The following is a 22,912-nucleotide window of genomic DNA, read 5'->3' as shown; positions in this document are numbered from 1 at the left end:
CTCCTCCTCCTCCTCCTCCTCCTCCTCCTCAGCCCTCGCCCTCGCCCTGCCCAGCCACGCCTTGATGTCCTGTTTCACTTCCACTTCAGCAGGCACCATTTCATTTCAAGCCGTCTTGGGAATGAAAATGCTTATGGATGCGAGTCTGGCCCTGTGGGACGACAGAGTGATTCTGTTTCTGCTGGTTTCTGCGAGGCAGGTGTTTTTCAGAATAAACAATGTTTGATTTGGTTTGTTTATCAAGAGCATTTGGAAGGTGTTTTATGCTTACATTTGAAAAGAAGTCTGAGTCGACTGTGTTAAAATATGCATTCCCCGTCTGTCTTTGTTAGCAACACCAAGAGCCAAGTGTTTTACCTTTGGGAAGTGAGAGGACAAGATGAAGACAATTAAAAAGCTATTTCAATTCGGAGAGTCGTTAGGTATCATGTTCATGTACAAGAGTCTGTGAGTGTGTGTGTGTGTGTGTGTGTGTGTGTGTGTGTGTGTGTGTGTGTGTCCTGCAAATTAGATTGTGTGTGTGTTTTCATACTTTGAATACATGAAAGAATATGCTTGTTGCCGCCGAGCAATATGTCTTCTTGTGACACACGCACCCCCCCCACACACACACACACACACACACACACATACACACACAAACACACACACACACACACACACACACACACACACACACACACACACATACACACACACACACACACACACACACACACACACACACACACACACACACACACACACACACACACACACACACACACACACACACACACACACACACACCTCCTTTAAGATAGGAATAGATGGCCAATGGCTGCAGTGAGAGAGCACAGGGGAAGAAAGGAGCAAGGGACATTTCCTGAATGCCTCCTCATAATCATGCACCCTCCCCCTCTATCCCCCCCCCCCCCCCCTCACTCTCTCCAACCCCTCTCTCTCCCCGACCCCCCTCCTTCCACTCTACGCTGGAGTGTTTCGCCGTGTGGGTTGACTGATTCTGGGTGCACACCCCTCACTCGTTCACTGCTCTCCCGCTCTCTCTCTCACTCATTCATGCTCTCTCTCTCTCTCTCTTAAGCTCTCTCTCTCTCTCTCTCTTAAGCTCTCTCTCTCTCTCTCCCCCTCTCTCTTTCTCTCTCTCCCTCTCTCTCTCTCTCTCTCTCTCTCTCTCTCTCTCTGCCTCTCTCTCTCTCACAGCGAGAGAGGGGTATCATACCAGCAGCCCCATAATTTCATCGGTGGTGCCGGTTTGAGTTGAACTGTGTGTGTGTGTGTGCGTGTGTTTGTGTCTGTGTGTGTCTTCTCTCCCAGCTCTCAGTCATCCCTCCCAAACGACGCTCCTCATCTAGTGACGAGAGAGAGAGAGCGAGAGAGAGAGAGAGACGGGGAGAGAGAGAGAGACGGGGAGAGAGAGAGAGAGAGAGAGAGAGAGAAAGACGGGGAGAGAGGGAGAGAGAAGGAGAGAGAGGGAGAGAGAGAGAGAGAGAGAGAGAGAGAGAGAGAGAGAGAGAGAGAGAGAGAGAGAGAGAGAGACAGGGAGAGAGGGAGCGGGCAAGCAAGCGAGCGCATGTGAGAGAGAGGGAGAGAGAGAGGGAGAGAGAAAGGGAGAGACGGGGAGAGGATAGTGGAACAGGCGAAGTGAACTTTGAGAGGAGCAGCACTGAGCGTGTTTCGCTCCTTCGTCGCGGCACCTTGGACTGGATTACCCCCCCCCCCCCCATACCATCTCTTCGGGGGCACAACAATGGAAGTTTGGGTGTACAGTTACCATGACCACCTGCTGCTCCACGCCGATTGTCTTCGCTAGCTGTCCTTTGTCCGGACGTGACCGTCCCTGGGACTCGGCTGTTTTTTTCCCGGTCTTTCTCTTTAATGGCGTGTGAAATATTAGCAGCGAGTGTGAAGTTCCGAGGAGACCAGTGAACGAGCGGCGATGGGAGACTGAGCGGGCAGCGGACCGCTTTAAAAACCTTCTGACAGAGCACCTCTGACCCAGCAGGGAGAGGGCACGCAAGGTAGGAGGACACACACACACACACACACACACTCAAGCTCACACACACACACACACACACACACACACACACACACACACACACACACACACACACACACACACACACACACACACACACACACACACACACACTCACACTCGGACACACACACACTCGCACGTGCACCCATTAGGTGAGGTGCTAGATTGTCGTGCGCAAATCTCCACAGAAACACATGCTCACAGACACACTGGTCTAGGCCACACGGCAGGTATGCACCACTGAGTGAGGACAGAAATAGACAGGCACACACACACACACACACACACACACACACACACACACACACACACACACACACACACACATAGCCATTACTTTGCGGTAATGGCTGTTGCTCTTCTGTCCTGGCAGATAAGGAAAGCCAATTGATTATGTGGGGAAGATTATAACCGTGATTGTAGCCTGCTGTGTCTGGTGTAGCATGCTCCCAGACATCAGATTTGGATGGTTGGATGTGTGACTAGTATGTGATATTAATATCATACGTTAATATTAATATACAGACCCCGATGTGATGTGCTTTCGGACCTAGGCGTGGAATACCGCACATTTCCACGTTTCCACACACAGATGCTTATTTTATTTGAAATCATTTTTAAAAGAATTCACACGCACATAAACTGAATAGACAAAAATCTCCTCGAGCTGCTAAATCGACTACAGGAAGGTCTGTTGATTCACAACCTTATTAATCCAATAATTCTGTCTTTGGTTTATGATGCTTATTTAACTTGAAATCATTTATAAAATAAATCCCACACACAAACTGAACAGACCAAAAATCCTCAATCTGCTATATCGTCTTCAGAAACGTCTGTTGATTCAAAACCTTAATCAAACCAATAATTCTGTTTTGGTTTATTATGCTTATTTAACTCGCAATCTTTTTTTTTTTATAAATCCTAACCACTTAAGCTGAATAAACCACAACTGCTAACACCCAAAGATTAGCAGGCATTTAAAATGGCATCATCATACTGCTTCACTCCTGCAAGGGAGGAAGGGGGGTTGGGGGTGGGGGGGGGAGTAGAGGAGGGAAGGGGGGGAGATATTTTTTACGTCAAGGCTACATTTTGAATCATAGGGGATGAGGGATGTGGGAGGTAAAAGGCCCAGCATGAAGTGAACCGTCTTCACTTCTAATGTCCAATCCTTCTCCGAACGTCTAATCACTTAATGGGGGGCATTCAAGCTTCGCTGATTCTATGGTCACAAATGCTTTGTTTGTTTTTGATAATGGTGCAAGCCTAGCTATTACGGGTACCCATAAAGCCATATTTCCGTTATACAGTGTTTGAAGATGATGTGATTCAAGCTGTGTCTATAAATAGGGATTCTCTGAGCTGTTTTGTCTGCGGTCTAAATTGAACTAATCTCTACTCTCGCTTTTTTCGGGGGGAATAACGGCTACCATCAAGACAATTTCGAATTCGCTGGGAATAGTCATGACATGGGAAGAGTGATGAACTCGGGATTCAGGGCTGACTTGTATTTATAAGAGCAACTAAACTGGCCAAAGCCCGAGGCAATTTCTGAAAGCCTCTCTCTGAACTAGGGGATAAAACCCCAACTTCATTTTCACAAAGTGATCTATAGAGCCAGATTTTCTGTGGCCTCATGGAGACAACACGGCAGGGGCCAGGCTATTGGACGAGGATGAGGAAGAGGGTCACCTAGAGAGAGCTGAGAAAGTGAGAGAGCCAGAGCCCAAGAGGGAAAGGCTTTTTCCAGGACAGCGTCTCGTTTATCCAGAAGTCACCCGAGATGAATCCGTCTGACTACAGATTAGCGATTCCCTTTTCTGTATGTATTCTCATGTCTCCCCTTCATTCTCCCATCCGACCACCCCTGGGGGAACGCAGGATGACCACCGTGTCCATGGCGTCCATGACGGCGCTGGTGGAGAGGGTCCCGAACGGCACCGCCCTGTCCCCGTCGGGCCTGACCCCCTCCCACGAGGACACCGCCGCCACCTTCACCATCGGCACCATCCTGTCCATCATGTGCCTGGTGGGCGTCACGGGCAACATCTACACCCTGGTGGTGATGTGCCAGTCCATGCGCACCTCCGCCTCCATGTACATCTACATCATCAACCTGGCCATGGCCGACCTGCTCTACCTGCTCACCATCCCCTTCGTGGTCTGCACCCACTTCCTGCAGGGCTGGCACTTTGGCGACGTGGGCTGCCGCATCCTCATCAGCATCGACTTCCTGACCATGCACGCCAGCATCTTCACGCTGACCATCATGAGCACCGAGCGCTACTTCGCCGTGCTCAAGCCCCTGGACACGGTGAAGCGCTCCAAGAGCTACCGCAAGGCCATCGCCCTGCTGGTGTGGGCGGCCTCGCTGGTGCTCACGCTGCCCATGATGGTGGGCATCCAGCTGATGAAGGTGGGCGCAAAGACCATGTGCCAGCCCACCCTGGCGCCGATCACCTACAAGGCGTACATCTCCTTCCTGTTCTGCACCAGCATCGTGGCGCCGGGCCTCATCATTGGCTATCTCTACATCCGGCTGGCGCGCACCTATTGGATCTCCCAGACCGAGACCTTCAAACAGACCAAGAAGCTGCCCAATCAGAAGGTCAGTGCGCTCCTCGGGTTAGCTGTGAAGCTCTGAATGGAGGCTTTCGTTCGAGAACCGAGCGGTTCTCTGGTGACTTCTTCTAAGTCTGAGGCATGGAGGGGATATTATATGTTTAGTGACCCCGCTTTTTCTGGGAATGTTTCCCAGAGAAAGTTCCCCTTCCGGCGATCACATGTGGGGCCACATGTGATCCCCTAAATGTGTGAACTGAATGTGCTCTTCCTGGGGAAACTGTGCTAGAAAATTGCCGGGTGAATAATTAATACAAATAATAATTCAAGCCAAGAAGAACAAGCCAAACATGTGTTGTGAGCCTCTTCCAACTGGTTTAAAGTGGCTACCCAATTTACAGATAGCATTTAAAATGTAAAAATGCATATAATAAGAATCAAAAATATTGGCTTGCAGAATAAATAAATATATATGTATATATCTCCATCGTGCAGGCATAATGTAACTAAGTTGTGAACAGGATGCCTCTGCATGAGTAATGACTTCCCTGATTAAACCCTGGAGGGCCTCAATGTTCTTTAAGAGCCAGAAGCTTCACAGTTATTCTTTCCAACCATGAGTAATACGACATATATACTCCCAAGAGATACTCAAAATGAGTTTACTATTAAAATTACAACTTCCCCTACGAATTACACATTTAGAAAAGTTTTTTCGCTGATCCTACAGCATTGACGCATTGACCCAATGAGCAACGAGTTACATCTGAATGCCTGGACTCTCCTTATGGTGAACCGGCCTGCACCCCATCATCGATTATTAATTTTTTTTCCTGTATGTATGTATGTATGCATGTATGTACGTATGTATGTATGTATGTATGTACGTACGTATGTACTTCAGTTATGGCCCCCATTGCACTCCTGATCATCCCATACGTACTTACGTACGTACGTATTTATATACGTATGTATGTATGCATGTATGTATGCATGGATGGATGGATGGATGGATGTGCGTATGCATGTACGTACGTATGTACTTCAGTTATGGCCCCCATTGCACTCCTGATCATCCCTAGAAGGAAGGATCCCCCACTCTGCATTCCTCCTTCCTTCTCAATGATTCTTCCTTGCTAATTAAGGGAGTTTTCCCTTGCCCTCTTGGGGGCTAAGGTCAGGGTGGCGTCATAATTATACACCCTATTCAGTCCTTTGAGGCTGTACCTGTGATTAAGGGCTTTGCGAATACAATTGAATTGAACGAGCATAAAATAGAGATAAACAATTGACCAGGGAACCAACTGAACACCAGCCTCAACCCGTGCTAACCGTCCGGATGTTCTCCTCCAAGGTGCTGTACCTCATCTTCACCATCGTGCTGCTCTTCTGGGCCTGCTTCCTGCCCTTCTGGATCTGGCAGCTGTTGGGCGAATTCCACCCCTCGCTGGCCATCTCCAACACGGCCAAGCGGAACATCAACTACCTGACCACCTGCCTGACCTACAGCAACAGCTGCATCAACCCCTTCCTCTACACACTGCTCACCAAGAACTACAAGGAGTACCTGCGCAAGCGCCAGCGCACCTGGACGGCCAGCAGCTACTTCAGCCGCCGCAGCCGCTTCCAGCGCTCGCCGCGCCGCTCGCCGTCCTCCAGCAGCCAGCAGTGCACCGAGAGCTTCGTGCTCTCGCACACCGCCTCGCTGCGCGCCCACAAGAGCAGCCTGTGATGGGGCCCAGCTGGGGCTAGCTGGATTTCCCAGCTAGCGCTAGCTGGTCTTCGACGGCTAGCACTAGCTGTTATTCACGGATACGCTAGCTGTGTTTTTCATGGCTAGCGCTAGCTGTTGTTCACGGCTAGCGTTAGCTGTTTTTGATGGCTAGGGCTATCTGTTTTTTATAGCTAGCGCTTGTTGTTTTTCCCGGCTAGCCCTAGCTGTTTGTCATGGCTAGCCCTAGCTGCTTCTCACGGCTAGCGCTAGCTGCTTCTCACGGCTAGCGCTAGCTGTTTTTCATGGCTAGCGCAAGCTGTTTTCCACGGCTAGCACTAGCTGTTTTCCACGGCTAGCACTAGCTGTTTTCCATCGCTAGCGCTAACTGTTTTCTACGGCTAGTGCAAAGTTGCTTCTCACGCATAGCGCTAGCTTTTTTTTAACAGCTAGAGCTAGCTGTTTTTCATGGCTAGCTCTAGCGGGGTTCGCGCTTGCCATCAGAAGGGGGTGGATATGTTGACGGAATGCCCCGGCCGTTCCCTGCATGACTCCTTCCTCGTCCAACAACGGGCTCGAACACTGAATATGCGATCAGCCGATTCCTTTTTTTTTCTCCACTATTTTACAGAACAGCAGCACACAACGGCACTGGGAGTTTGATGCACAAACTGGGACAGCTTCTGTCACTGGGGATCACTTTCTTGGCCTCTAGAGGAGTATGGCGAGGGTGGGGGAGCTTGGTGTGTTATCAGATGGGCCTGATGACCGAGTTGCTGTTGCACAAACATGTCCATCTGAATGACCGCCGCCTGGCTTCCTGATGTGGGCCGTAAACAGGTCTTTGGGAACTGTGTGTTCCTCTGGGGTGTTTATGGATGAAGCTGAGCCCTTGGAAACACTTCCATCTCGGACGTGACCTGATGAAATGTTATGTGTATCGCTCACAATCTGACACAAAAGTACGCAGAATTGGTTTATTTTTCTCTGTGGATTTTAAATTGGTCATGAAGGATAAATGTGTTGCCTGACTCTCTGAAGAAAGATTGATTATCGATTGGAAAGATTTTTTCTCTCGTTGACAGTTAAAGCAGAATATTATCGTTGTTTATTAGTGAAAAATGCCTTTGACCTCCGTGAGAAAGACAATAGAATGAACAATAAGGAAAGCCCAAGTTGAACAGACTCCTACTTTTAAGATGTGAGACAATAAAAGCTACGTAAATAATGTTTCCACGTACGGGTGAAGAGTCTTTTAAATATGCAGTCTGCCGTCATGATTCATACATTTAATATGAATTTCTCAAAATCAATCCTAAATTTAATTGACCAACATAGTTAAACACACCCACACACACTCGATTGTCAAGAGCTTACAACAATTTTCCACTGAGTTTGAAGAAGTTAATTGTTTAAAAAGACCTAAGCCATCCTCCCCCCCGTTTCTACATCGTTAGGTTTTATCCTCTGGTTTTAATCAGCACCTACACCAGCCATCCATTTATTCAGATAAATAACATAACTTCTGACGGAAAGAATGTTTTTTTAACATGCTTTACTTTGCTTTCTTTCCTTTTTTTGCCAGGGGGGAATTTGTGGAAATGTGCACGTGTGTGTGTGCACGTGTGTGTGCGCACGTAAGAATTCCTCCCCACCTTGAGGTGTGTCCTCCTATGATGGGGGATGAAGCTGGTAGACACACACACACACACACACACACACACACACACACACACACACACACACACACACACACACACACACACACACACACACACACACACACACACACACCCATCATCACAAACACACACACACACACACACACACACACACACACACACACACACAGACACACACACACACACCATCAAACAAACACACAACTACAGTAAATAGCTTTCCTCTAGATCTATTTATCTCAAAATGTCAAAAGAAAACTGAATACGGAAAAAAAAGAATGATTACAGATGTCATGTGTAATCCAAAAGAGTCACCGCTTTCTTTGGCATGTTTTCTACCAAGGAATTGCGTTTCTTGAAACTAAAAGGTACTGGACAATATCCAATATTATTTCATTATTTTCTTCCACTGAACCGTAGCCAGAGATCAATAGCTAAATCCAACCAAAGCATTGAAGCCCATTTTTCACTGACACGTATCCGCTACTGTGCAATTTATCAGCATGAGCCATTCTGTTATTGTTATTCAACTACTCTGTTTACGTTTGTTTCTTTTGGATAATATTGCTTTTTCAATGCAATCCTCTATGTTTAACCTTGCAATCATCATATTTAAAAATACAGTATTTGACGTTGACATTTATTTGGATTATTGTATATAGCCATTTATTAAATATTTTCACATGCCGTCCTCAAAGTCGCAATGTGTACGATTAAGCCCGTACCAGTCAGTAGGTGGAATGCTCTCCGAACTAAAACCAGCAAGTGTAGCTCAGCGCGAGACTTTCCAAACTAAAACCAGCTAGTGTAGCTCAATGCGAGACTTTCCAAACTAAAACCAGCTAGCTTGGCTCAACGCAAGACTTTACATACTAAAACCACCTAGCGTAGCTCGGCTTGCTGGGTGGTGTGAGTGGGACGGTTTTAGGAGGGCAGATTCTTGTAAACAAAGAGAGGTAGGGGCTGACAGCAATTTAATGTGTAGAATAATTCTGTTATAGGATGTGAGCGAAAATGAAATCAATATCAAACAGCAATGATTACATTTAGGCCCAGGTAACTTTAAGCAATGAGTTGGAATGGACGTATGTGGTAGAAATTAACCTTACATTCTATGTTAAACTATGATTATTATTAGGCCTACATATCATATATATACTTTAAATGGTGGAGAAGAGCTGATCACCTCTAACCTAGATGTTGTGTCCCGTGTGACACCAGTGAGTGGGTCCAGGATATTCTCACCTGATGGGCCATGTGATACAGTCAGAGAGTCCAGTCTACTCCCATATTGATGTACTCTCTGAAGACAATGCTTACATTCACACATGTGCATCATCTCTGTTTGTATAAGGATAATATATGTTCTAAGGTCACATTGGGATTCAGAAGACATAGGAGTATGCTGACATCCACACAGTATGACCCTGATAGGAAAATCTATATTTGATGAAAGTCCAACTTTGTATTGTGTAAGAATTGGGGATATAAGGAGCTGTCCGGGATTCATTCAGTAGTGTGTATTCGAGGATACCACTCGGGTTTGTTGTCTCTCGTTTGCGGGTGGCAATAAACTCTCCATCTATACTTGACCTGGACTCCCCGATTCCTCTTGCTTTTTAGCTAGTTGAAGTGAATTAGATAAGTTATTATTAATTCTACAACACGTATTGCAACTTGAATATGGCAGTTGACATTTATCGTCACCAAAAACGTGTTAATAACAAAGACAGATTGGAATGAGCGACGCTGGTCGACTCAAATCGATGGAAGGTGCAACAACAACATTCAAGCGAACAGCCTTGAAAACGTTGAACAGTTCGGCTCTGAGCCGCATGGCCGACAGCTAGGTTAGGGTCATAAATCTTGAATGCTCTTTTCCCCCTCATCTAACTACAGGTATGGTCAAGGATAATGATGATGATGATGATGATGATGATGGTGGTGGTAGCGACCTCATAAATCGAACGCTAAGGGCGGTGCCAAGGTATTTTGGGTGAGTGTTGCAGTGAGGTGGACTACATCTCACAAGATGACAGCGGCTATAACTCACAGCGTCTAGCATGTGGCCCCAGCTTACGGACGTGGAAACGGCGTGCGTGTGTGTGTGTGCGTTTATTTGTGCACGTTTGTGTGTGTGTTTCTGATTCTGTTTACGTGTGCGTGCGTGCGTGCGTGTGTGCGTGTGTGTGTGTATGTAAAAGGGAGTTAGGGTGAGAGAGGAGAGCGTTCGAGACAAAGACAGAGTGAAGGTGCATGCGTACACAAAGTCTGTTAGTTGATTACGTTTTTAAACTCCATTAGTCGAATCGAGACCAGACACAGGGTCAGAATTTAATTCGTACCCATTTGGCAGCGAGGCCAGAGAATAACTCCAGAGAATGTGTTCATCTCCTCAACAACATTTTAACGCATGATCGCACCAACAGATAAGGCGAAGTGTTCTCAGCCAGAAGAAACACTTTGGGGCTTTGTCACTTGGCCAGGAACAAAGAGAAGTAGAGAAAAGTCTCCTGGTTGGTTTATGGAGAGGTGCATCACTATGACATTAACCACAGTGCATTAATCCCACGTCATTTCCCCTGATTGGATAATAGAAAACCGACAGAAACACCTTGGGAATGAGATCAGAAGGCAAGGAGGCAGAGAGTGTTATGGCGTATTATGACCCACTAAGCCGTCAAAAGTTTTGTTCCAGAAAGTAGGTTTCAATCCAAGTCTGGTAATATAGCACAGTAACGTAATTCCTGAAAGTTTTTCTTCCGTTTCCTTTGCATCGATTCGTAGAACGGTTGATACAATAGACAGCCAATAAGCTTTTTATCCCCTTCTCTGTCCTGTTATCCTCTTCTCCACCTGAAATAAAGAAAGCAAGAAACTATATGTCCTTTGTCAGCCATTCTCCTAATAGCTACTGGCCACCCTGGACATCAAACGATGTCTCCTACTGAACTCACTCCCCTCTCCTTGTCCATCAATGGCCTTACAGAAAAGGGACGTCCAAATCCTACAGCCTGCTTCGATTTGCAGTCCACTCCGTGCGACAATAAATAACGCAGAACTCGCGCTTGATGTTAAATCCTGCCCTGCCAGAATCCAATTCCCGATCGTTCCTCATCAAAACCCTTGACTGAACCCTCTGGCTCAGCAGATCCAATCAGAAGCACAGATAAAAGAGCGTCCAGACCGTGATGGCCAGGAAGCAGATACGGGCCGCCCAGACCGGCGGCGGGGATCACCGGTCTCAAACTTTGACAGAGGCCCCTTGGAGGAGACCCTCAGCCTCGCCTTGGATTCAAGTCTGGATTCACTTTGCTTGTGAGACCAACGGTATGCTCTTCAAACATAATACATCATAATATATGGAGCTTTAAGATCATGTTGCATTTGTATGTTTTGATGCAGAAGATCAGGCCTATATCACGTTCATAACAGCACACAGCTCTTTGACAACTCCATGCAGGCTGTTGCATTCATCCCTTTTGCTTGGAGGGTGACTTCAAGATATTACTATTACTATTTAATCATTGAGCAGATGCTGAAGATGCTTTTATGAAAGGCAACTTACACACGACAGGTGACATTAAGGAGCAGGTAGGAGATAGAAATCTTGCTCAAGGATCAAACCCAGTGCCTTTGAGCTCGGAGCAGACTGTGATCAGAGCTTCTGCAAAAACTGAATATCTTTGTTGCTATGAATACAAAAATATGGGAGATAGACTTTGACGTGGAAATACAGCCATCAAATTCAGTTATCCTCTCATCTTTACATGAAACTACAGTATCTCTCTAATTGAACATAATTATCTGCTTATGTGTTTTATGTCAACTATTCATTCATATTAAGTTGGACTACCCACTAGCGTGATGGAAATGTTGAAATCCTTAAGGTTAAATGGACACTTTCCTGAAAAGGAAATTGGATGACTCACATTGTTGAAGCAAATACTGTTTATCTCTCTAAGGATGGGATACAGTTTCTTTTCAACACAGCCTAAATAATACATTACCTCTGAGATGCTGAGAATAACCGGAATCGTTTCATCATAGAATGAAAGCCAAAAGCGGGTGGCATCAAGTTTATGAATATATGTACAGCTAATGTAAACTACTGGATACATTTGAAAGGAACTGGGTGATTGTCATTAATTTTTCCCGACTTCCGATTCAGTGGATTCTTTCGTAACACATTGAGTTACAATAACAGCTGTGATCCATATGCATAGTACTGATTTGTGAAGTGTATTCCACGACAATAAATGCGCTTGAAAGGAAACACATTTATTTGATAACTGCATAAAAGTGCTCAGCATTGTAAGACCCTCTCTGATTTTTCTGTGCAGGCTTCAAGGTATTTTACGGCCTTTCCAAAAAAACTCATAACACCACCATATATCTTTTTGTTTTCATTGCTCCAGGTGGCATATCTGGAGACCGGCTCACTCCCTGTGGAAACAGCCAGGAAACGACACTGCAGACAGAAGGAAAGGGTGATAGTTTTTTTTTGTGATTTTACCAAATCAGCCGTGGCTTGGGTTCACCTAGGGCCATGGGAGGCCTGGAACACACTTTACTTTACACACTGAGACCGGGAGGAAAGAGTGTGGTGGTGGTGGTGGTGCTTGTGGTAGGGGTGGTGCTGGTGGGGCCAGTTTGGGTTAGGGAAAGTGTGTGATGGGGGAGGGGGGGATGGGGTTGATGTGGTGTCGGGCAAGGAACGCAGGAGAAAGGAGAGACCAAAGGGTGACATTGGCAGGACGCGGTGGATCATTCGCTCGGGGACCATCGCTCACCTGAGGCAATAACAGGGGGGGGGGGGGGGGGGGGGGGGGGGGGGGGGTCCCATGTCACACGCAGCCCGGCGGAGTCAATACATTAGCCTGCAGGCTGAGTGAGACACCATCAGCATCAGAGCTGCTGTGCACATGCTCTGGGATTAATCAGAGGACACATTAGTCTGGTTATCACATTATGGCTTTTCCCCCCTACTTTTCTGTCACGTCCCAACTCACTCAGTGGAGATCAGATTACAGCTGCAGAGAGGAGGGGCTGTTGGCCTGACAGACCAGCGTCCTTATCCAGCAGAGGGCATTCCACCACATGCAAAGGTCACATAGCTGAGAGCAGTCTTTCTCCCCCCCCACCCACTCTCTCTCTATACCCTACCTCCAGGGTGAAGGGACTGCTGGCATCTTTCTTGGTTAAAGTTTGTCTTTCATGTTGAACTGTCCTTGCACCTCCTACTTGGCAGTCTCTCTCTCTCTCTCTCTCTCTCTCTCTCTCTATCTCTCTCTCTCTCTCTCTCTCTCTCTCTCTCTCTCTCTCTCTCTCTCTCTCTCTCTCTCTCTCTCTCTCTCTCTCTCTCTCTCTCTCTCTCTCTGTCTCTCTCTCTCTTGACATTCGTGATTTTCACTGCATGATTAGGTAAGGTCTATTTTGTTAACTTAACTGTTTATTCGCAGCATTGAATGGGACATTCGACAATAACACGATCCATGGCCAGTGTGGTGCACCTCCACATCTGTAATCCATCGGGTGAAACTATGAATTAATAAATAAATAAATAAACCCCATCTTGGTTTACCAAAAACAATCCTGGTCCTCCAACATTGTTTCATATTTGAAAACAAAATGGTTCCTTGAAGGTTTAAGGATTGGGTAGCCAAACTCGAAAAGTGTCAAGGAAGTCTAACAAAGTGAACTTTTGTTTATCGTGTGCTTTCATGTGTAGTAAAAAAACAGAGGTGAGGTAAACATGAAACATTTATCAAGACCACGGCAGCGAGAAATTTAATATAGATGGAATTTATAAGACGATAAGACAATATAAATACTAAAAGCACCAACAAGCTATAATGTAGGAGACCTGTGTGTGTGTGTGTGTGTGTGTGTGTGTGTGTGTGTGTGTGTGTGTGTGTGTGTGTGTGTGTGTGTGTGTGTGTGTGTGTGTGTGTGTGTGTGTGTGTGTGTGTGTGTGCATGTGCGCGTGTGCGTGTCAAAGTGTTTGTGTTGCGTATAATGCATAGATAATATTTAATGTTGCGTCTAGGTCTATCAAAGCACAAATTTAACAGATATAGATATATAGAAATACCGGTATCTATAGAAAGTGATAGATTAACTTTGTTCAAAAAGTACTGAGCTACAATGCTAAATACTAAATCCTTTTTTCAAAGCACTTGATTCACTTGATATTTCAGTACAACTTTTGTTTTTTGTGTGAGTGCTAAGACCTTCTCAACACACAAAGCAGATATTACAGCACCTGCCCTCAGCCAAGGCTTAACTGAACATCAAAAATCCATCCAGAACCGTCCATGCAGCTTCAAGCATGAAAACATAACCATGTTCTGGCCCCTAATGCCCACTAATGGGTCTCAGAAAAAGGGGAACAACTATATGAATGGTAGAATAATAACCAACACATAGACACACACAGACACACACACACACACACACACACACACACACACACACACACACACACACACACACACACACACACACACACACACACACACACACACACACACACACACACACACACACACGTGACCGGAAAATCCCAACAACACTAATTACAATGGGTGCTTTGGGCACACTCCGCAACCGCTGGCACATTTCTAGAAATAATCAGCCCGCAAACAACAGCAAGGCGTGTTTCCTCAGAGGAGCCTGACAGCATCTGGTACGGTCCGGGTCAGGTGTGGATCATAGTGCGGTGAGAAAGAAGAGGCAGCAGGCAGCGATGAGTTTGTAAAAACAAAACAACTAATTTACTGAAGTAAGTACAAACTCGGTTCAAAAAACACAAACTTTTTTGCGATTAAAACAAAGGTGAGCCTAAAAAAAAACAACACAATTCGTAATCGTCACGACTAAGAACCACGTTCCTGCAAAGTACAAAACGACACACATTTGTGAAGATGCAGCAGGGAGTGAGAGGAGCAGAGGGAATGAAAAGGCACGATAACCTCAGCACAGGCGCGGATGACTAGTTGGTGACTGATGGTGTCCGGTGAGGACACCACCCTGCCTTAAGGACACCACCGTGTGTGGCCGTAGTAGAGCGCCTAGCAGTCGCCGCGGCCCTCCTGCGTAACAAGCATCACCCACTTCCTCTTGGTATGGATGGGACAGGTAGTTCAGGTCAGGCTGCACCTTTGAGGGTCCAGAGGCTGGCAGGTCGGGTCCTTCTCCCTGGGGGGCTAATGGAGTCCTGCCTGCCGGCTGTGTGTGTGTGACCCCCCCCCCCCTGGGGCTCCTCCGACTTCTACTTCTCAGGCCCACCCCAACCCCCCCCCACGTGTGTGTGTGTGTGTGTGTGTGTGTGTGTGTGTGTGTGTGTGTGTGTGTGTGTGTGTGTGTGTATGTGTGGACCTGTGTGCGTCTGTTTGTGTGTGTGTATGTGTGTGCGCGCGTGTGTGTGTGTGTGTGTGTGTGTGTGTGTGTGTGCGCCCAATAGCATCTCCGGCTGGATGTTTAACCGCCCTTCACCCTCATCTTATATTTATAAGATATGTCATCCTTATCCAATACGGAGAGATGACCCCGCTCACCTATGACCCCGACCCCAACCATCATGTATGGAGCAGGGCGAGGGGAGGGATGCTCCTGGGTGATGTAGTGACTGGAGTATAGCAGTCCTACACTCCCTAGCAACGAGTTAGGATGTCAAGCATTGACAATCGCTAGGTTAACCCATTCCCCATACACAAGTACTATTTTTAAGCGCCAGGACACACAACATACAATAAGTGCGTATGAGGGGTGTTTGGGGTAAGGGGGCAGGCTATGTCGAGTCTAGATGAACTCTGAACAAGTGAGTCTGAGTCTTATGCCGAAGCTGGTGAGCGACTCGGACAGTTGTTATTGTGGCATCACTTCTGGTCTCCTTTGGGATTCTCTGGTGTGTCTGAGTGGTCCTCGACTGAACTGAAGCACATGTGCTTTTGGTTTCATTGACAAATGTGAGGACGTTCTGGGAACGTTGTGGGGGAACATCAACATTCCTACCAGTAAATGATTCACAGATCGTCTTTTCTAAATAACATTGGAGTGGACTTGTCAAACCGCGGTGAGCCAGAATACGCCGGCGACCACAGTTGATCTGCGATGTCTGGGGGAGATGCAGGACTTGATTGAACGCAGTAAAGTGTATACGTTAGCAATTATAAATTGATACGCTACAAATCAGGGACTGATTGTTGGCACTGTGAGTGTTGCTGGACAGCTGCAGGAGGTTCCTGCCTGCGTTGGTTCTTGGCGTAGCTGCCTTCTTGGCCGGCGTGTATTTATACAACGTTTGCATTGCGTTGGGTTGTAAATCTATTCACGGATCTCGCGCTACTGTAGCTCTCAGACCCAGAGGACTGTCCCCTAGAGACGTCTGTTCTGTTTGTGTTCCAACGAAAAACTTTGAATGATAAAAAATGTACATTATAAGTTGCGCTTGGATTCTCCGTTGATGCTCAAGGCTGTCGTGGCGATGAATCTGGTTGTTGATATAACGTGGAAAGCAATTGCACGACTGCAGGAACGACTCGTTGATATAAATCAACTTTGTGTGTGTGTGTGTGTGTGTGTGTGTGTGTGTGTGTGTGTGTGTGTGTGTGTGTGTGTGTGTTTGAGTGAGAGAGAGGATGATTGTGTTGCACCGGTCTTTTTAAGCCACGTCACCGACACACTACAGCTGTACGTGTTTTACATGTAGCTTGTAAATACTTCCAACATGACCCCGCCACAAACCTGTCTGACATCTGGAGACCCTTAGAGATGGGGTTACGAGGGCCTACGTTTCCCTCCGCTCAACCCAGGCTGTTCACGGACGTGGGCTGGGCTTTATTTGACAGAAGGTAGGAGGAAGGAAGGAGGTCCACCCAGCAGTCAGCGGGGCAGGCTTTGCAAAACGGAGACTCCCGGTTCTCTCCGTCATGCTATCCATCATCCATAGACGGTCTCCACAAGATTCCCTCCACAGTGTGAATCAAGCTGAGTGATGAGTGGGTCCTTGCAGCCCGCGGCCAGCCGCTACCCGGACCGGCCTGTTTGTGTCCCACCGTTCAGCACTATTAAACACCCTGGCAGTGGCCTTGCACACGGAGAGTGATGCGCCTTTAAAACAACCAAATCGTAACCAATCGTTGTGAAATACTACCCGTGTCCAGGGCGTAAGATCGGACGGGCAGGGGCCAAGGTGTCACACCCTCCTGTTGGACTAGGTCCAGGACCCTCTGGTGGACTAGGTTCAGGAATTCTTGGTGGACTAGGTTCAGGACCACCTGGTGGATTAAGTTGAGGTCCCCCTGGTGGACTAGTTTCAGGTCCTCCTGGTGGAATAGGTTCAGGACCTCATGTGGACTAGGTTCAGGTCCCCTTGTGGACTAGGTTGAGGACCTCCTCATGGACTAGGTTAAGGAGCGCTTCCTGCCAGTACGGCCATCCATAGTAATGGACAGGGGTTTCCGTATAAGCGGTGCTTTTGGTCTAATGGCTTCAACACCTTCCCCCTGAGGCTGCGCTGTCCCAACCTCGCACCCTCCTCTCAGCGGACGCAGGGAGGTTTTTGATCATCATGTGTGAGCCACGGTAGACTGTAAATGAAGGTTAACTACATTATTTAAGGAGAGGGGGAAGGAGAAATCGCTCGTCCTTGTGCTCCTGAATATTACAGTAAGTCTATGGTTTTTGAAGCATTCTGCTCGTCTCCCGACGCAGTCTGCTGCCCCCCGGCCTTCCCCTTACCTCTTCTCATTATGGACCATTCTCTCTGAAGGCGTCTCTACCTCTTCTCATTATGGACCATTCTCTCTGAAGGCGTCTCTACCTCTTCTCATTATGGACCATTGTCTCTGAAGGCGTCTCTACCTCTTCTCATTATGGACCATTGTCTCTGAAGGCGTCTCTACCTCTTCTCATTATGGACCATTCTCTCTGAAGGTATCTCTACATCTTCTCAGATATGGACCATTCTCTCTGAGGGTGTCTCTCCCTCTTCTCAGACATGGACCATTCTCTCAGAAGGTGTCGCTACCTCTTCTAAGATATGGACCATTCTCTCAGAAGAAGTGTCTACCTCTTCTCATCGCCAATCGCCCCACCCGAACCCTCCGATCCTCCTCCACTCTCACTCTGACTGTCCGATGATCCAAACTTAAAACCTTTGGTGACAGAGCCTTCCCAAGAACAGCATCCCGACTCTGGAACTCTCTCCCCCAACCTGTCCGCGACTCTCCTTCGCATCCAATATTCAAATCCCGTTTATAAACCCAATAAACCCAAGCGTTTCCCAAGCCTATGACCTCCCCTACCCATAACCACCCTTATCCCTATCTACTATCACACTCCACCTTGCTTCTGTTCTCTGTTGTGCTGTCTTCCGCTTGTCACCCCGGATTGTCATCTCCCTCTTCGTGTTTTTATGTAAGCGTCTTTGGGTCACTGAAAGGCACTATAGAAAATGAATGAATTATTATTATTATTATTATTAGAATTGACACCAACCCTGCCATGAATTTGTCTCATCACCTCAAGCCAAACAAATAAAGCGCTGAAATGATCAACAGTGGGAGAGGAAACGTCCACTGTGTTGCTACTCCGTCTGCAGTGGACACATTTAACCTTGGCCGAGTTTTTCAGACCGAATTTCGGATGTGCTTTTTCTGGGATAGAATGGATTCCGGCGCAGGGTTTAATAAGGCTCCTCGGAGGAGAACATCGATCCCTCCCTTTTTATTCCAGCACCAGAGGTAGCGCCTGTGAAAACTTCAACTGGTCAAAACATCAGTGTCCTATACTGTGGTTCTAGCATTACACGCTTGTTGGTGTTACCATCACTCGCAGAACTTGATTGACGGATCCCCGCATCCAATCAGTGAATCAATGCTGCCCAATAGGATGAAACGCTCCATGCTCACTTGACTGCCAGAATAGTTTTTCCCCCTTGCACGGTCACACATCCATATGCCTGCCGGCGGAGCCCACCACATAATTGTGTAAATGAGAGCCCCGTGTCGCTTTCCAACATTCCCTGTGCCTGCTGCACTCATCTGGCCCAGTCTGGGCCAAACCTGTTCCCTGAACTAAATAATAATAATAATAATAATAATATCTTCATTTTATAATGCGCTTTTCAGGTACCCAAAGTCGCAGATTACAAAGTCATAGAGGGGGGGGGGGGGGGGGTATTACAGACAGGGGGACAGTACAAGCAGGACACATGTACTTATACAGGCAAAGAAGTGGGGGGGGGTATTACAGACAAGGGGGACAACGCAAGCATACACAGCACAGGCAGAGAAAAAAAAACAGAGTTATTGAGATGTAACAGGGGGTAGAAGTGTAGGCAGTTATGGTGGCTAGGGATAGGGAAGATCATAGGCTTGGGTGAAGAGGTAAGTTTTGAGGCGGGACTTGAATGTTGTGAGTGAGGGAGAGTGGCGAACAGATTGGGGGAGGGAATTCCAGAGTCGGGGTGCTGTGCGTGAGAATGCTCTGTCGCCAAAAGTTTTTAATCGGGATATTGGTATAGTCAGGGTGAGAGTGGAGGAGGAACGGGTGGCTCGGGAGGGGCGGTGGGGGAGGAGGAGGTCAGACAGGTAAGGGGGGGCTAGGTGGTGAAGAGCTTTGAAGGTGAGGAGGAGTATTTTGAAGTTGATGCGCTGCTTGATGGGGAGCCAGTGGAGAGAGTGGAGAACGGGAGTGATGTGTTCACGGGACCGGGTGTGGGTGAGGAGGCGGGCAGCAGAGTTTTGGACCATTTGGAGTCTATGGAGGGAATGGGAGGAGATGCCAGTAAGGAGGGAGTTGCAGTAGTCGAGGCGAGAGGAGATGAAGGCATGGATGAGGGATTCAGCGGCAGGGGGGGGGAGGCAGTGTCTGATTTTGGCGATGCGGCGGAGGTGGAAATATGAGGTCTTGACGATGTGGCTGACATGGGGAGTGAAGGTAAGGGTGGGGTCCATGATGACACCGAGATTGCGTACCAGGGTGGAGGGGGTGATGGTTGAGGAGTCGATGGTGAGTGAAATGGGACCAGTTTTATTGAGAGTGGATTTGGTGCCAATGAGGAGGAGCTCAGTTTTGTCACTGTTCAGTTTGAGGAAGTTGTGAGTTAGCCAGGTTTTTATTGTAGAGATGCAAGTTTCGATGTGGGTGAGGGGAGGATTTTGGGGGGATTTGGTGGTGACGTATATCTGGGTGTCGTCGGCGTAGCAGTGGAAGTCCAGGGTGTGAGTTGTGTAAATGACAGAATAGGCTGTTTGTCATCATGACCAGAGCCGACCCATGCGAGCCCTCGCTGGTACAGCGCCCTCCTATCGACTGGTCCATGAAACCAGCAATACACCACTCAGTGAATGCATAAGAGGTCTTTGTTTGTTAGTTAATGCAATGGTGTGGTGATCGTTATGGTTGCTGCTACCCTTGAAATGTGCATTGTAGTGATCAGTTATGATAAGCATTATTTGATGTAACTGATGAAATCCTTTCAATAAAAACCAAGGTGTGACATTTATTCTTCTTTCTGACGGACTAGGACAATGTTTTTGTTATGTTTCATTGCTTCCGCCAAAATGTTATTAATTTCATTTTCTATGTAACAAAGTAATCAGGACAAATTAATCCCGCCTTAAAGGTTTTAAGGGGGCGTTGTGGCAGCCAACGCTCATCATGAGGGGTCACGTTGGGTCATAATGACTAACGATTTTATCATTCAGTTTGGAGATCACATCGGTCTGTTCTAACCACAGTTCTCTGAGTCAGGAATAAATCTTCTATTTCCTCTGCAGGACAGAATGTTCAGAGAGGAGGAGAGAGGAGGAGAGAGGGCGAGCCACTGCTCTACGCCTGCAACCTCAACCTCCCGTTTGTTTCAGAGTCGTTTCATTACATGAACTGTTGATCAAATGCGGTCAATTAATAGAGCTGATTCGTAATCATGGAGCTGTTATAATGTCCCTGACACACCGTTGTTGTTAGCCAATTAGCCCCCAATGTAGCCCAACAATGTTTTGATGAGGATTTGGTTGAAAGGCAGATATTACTATTATTATTGCTTTAATTGCACAAGCCTTGCATAAGCCGAACGCAGTGTTTCTAATTAACAAGCGCCTCTCTCTTGGAAGAATTACCCTCCTGATGATGTGTAGATGAGGTCAAAGCCCCGAGGCCTTTTCAAATGGCAAACCATTTCCATCTAAATCCAGCGTTTAGCAGGACCCATGGCTGACCAAGGAAAGAGAGAGCGTAGGTTGTTCCATTGTGTCATGACGACTATAATTGCATAATAGCGCAATAAATGGGGTGATATTAAAAATGATTATTTTAACTGCGTGACAAGAAACCTCAGGAAGCCGAGGTCCTCGGCCTGAGGTTTGGCCTTTGGCTGTGAACGTGCTCCCCTCTGATTGGATCGTTATAACCTGGGATATTGACACAGCCGTGGCCACAATCAATAGACACTAGTGCCACACGCATGCACACACACACACACACACACACACACACACACACACACACACACACACACACACACACACACACACACACACACACACACACACACACACACACACACAAAAATAGCTTTTTCTCGTTAACATCCTAGATGCCAGGTTGGAGCTGGACGGTTTGTTTCCTCTTCGTGATCCTGCTGCTCGTTCAGGTGATAAATCAGAGGAATCGACAGGATCTATTTTAGACAATATCCCATTAACTCCCCAAATTGTAACACACAAAGCACCCACACACACACACACACACACACACACACACACACACACACACACACACACACACACACACACACACACACACACACACACACACACAGAAAAGCAAAGATTTTGCCAAATAACGGGTGGTTTGTAAGTTAAGACAGACTTGGATTTTTTTGAGGTAGTGGTGTGTGTAAGCAATAACAACGCTGCGTTTGTCGCACACAGGAAGTAGTGTTCCAGCTCCCGTGGATTCTAAAGATCTCTCCATCTTCTTCCTCTCCTGTTCCGGAGAAGAACGCAGTGGTGATCTCCATAACGGTAGCAGCATGGTGTCCTATACTGCATAACCCTAACCCCTAACCCTGTGGTGGTAATATACTCGGGCAGCGAGCGAGAGAACAAGAGCGAGAGAGAGAGAGAGGGAGAGAAAATAAAGAGCAGAGAAATAGGAGAGAACAGAAGAGAGCAGGGGCGACCGAGAGAGAGAGCAAGAAAGTGAGAGAGCGAGAGCAGAAGAAAAGAGAGTGGGAGAGAGACGTGAGTGAGAGAGAGGTAAATGCCCTTGTACAGCTCCTCTGCGCTCACCGAAGTAGTGCTGACAGGGAGAGGATGTTGTTTTACAACCCGTGTATGTGTGTGTGTGCGTATGTGTGAGAGAATAGAACAGTCTTAGGTTCAGGCACTGGGCCCAATAAAAAAAGTTTACTCAAGCAAGAGATGAAAACTACTCTATAAGTAGGTTCTTTATCTTACTTTATATTACTTACACACACACTTACACTGACTAACTTGTACTGCCTCACTCCCACAAATGCTGGCATTATCCAGAGTGTGCACGCACACACGCACATGCACACGCACACACACACACACACGCAGACACAAAGGTGCTGCAGACATCTTAGGGTTCAATAAGTCAGCAGTGACAGATGGTGTGTAAAAGCTAAACTGAGAGAAGATAAATGATGTCTCAGCACATCCGAGAGCCCTCCCTGTGGACAGTTAAACCCATGAAACACACACACACACACACACACACACACACACACACACACACAGACACACACACACACACACACACACACACACACACACACACACACACACACACACACACACACACACACACACACACACACACACACACACACACATACAAACACACACATAGTGATACACAAGCACACACTGA

At 47.1% G+C, this 22,912-nt stretch overlaps 1 protein-coding gene across 2 annotated transcripts; it reads left to right on the top strand.

Moving 5' to 3' along the window:
- Positions 1–1,560: 1,560 nt before the first annotated feature.
- On the top strand, positions 1,561–7,560 carry uts2r (urotensin 2 receptor). Of its 2 annotated transcripts, XM_030339445.1 has the most exons (4): positions 1,561–2,021; positions 3,929–4,076; positions 4,230–4,655; positions 5,964–7,560. In XM_030339445.1, exons 2-4 carry the CDS (start codon positions 3,930–3,932, stop codon positions 6,339–6,341), a joined length of 951 nt encoding a protein of 316 aa, XP_030195305.1. In that variant the 5' UTR covers positions 1,561–2,021; position 3,929; the 3' UTR covers positions 6,342–7,560. The 2 variants fall into 2 exon arrangements, with proteins under 2 accessions (XP_030195305.1, XP_030195303.1); XM_030339443.1 differs by having other exon boundaries at positions 3,929–4,655.
- The last annotated feature ends 15,352 nt before the right edge of the window (positions 7,561–22,912 follow it).

This window comes from Gadus morhua, chromosome 18 (assembly GCF_902167405.1).
Source record: "Gadus morhua chromosome 18, gadMor3.0, whole genome shotgun sequence".
NCBI lineage: Eukaryota > Metazoa > Chordata > Actinopteri > Gadiformes > Gadidae > Gadus > Gadus morhua.
Note: the sequence above shows the minus strand (reverse complement) of the source record. Positions and strands in the feature narration are given on the sequence as shown.

Coding starts and splice junctions, on each gene's coding strand:
- uts2r (XM_030339443.1), top strand. CDS start 3,930: ATGACCACCGTGTCCATGGCGTCCATGACGGCGCTGGTGGAGAGGGTC. Junction 4,656..5,963: donor AGAAGCTGCCCAATCAGAAG/GTCAGTGCGCTC, acceptor TTCTCCTCCAAG/GTGCTGTACCTCATCTTCAC.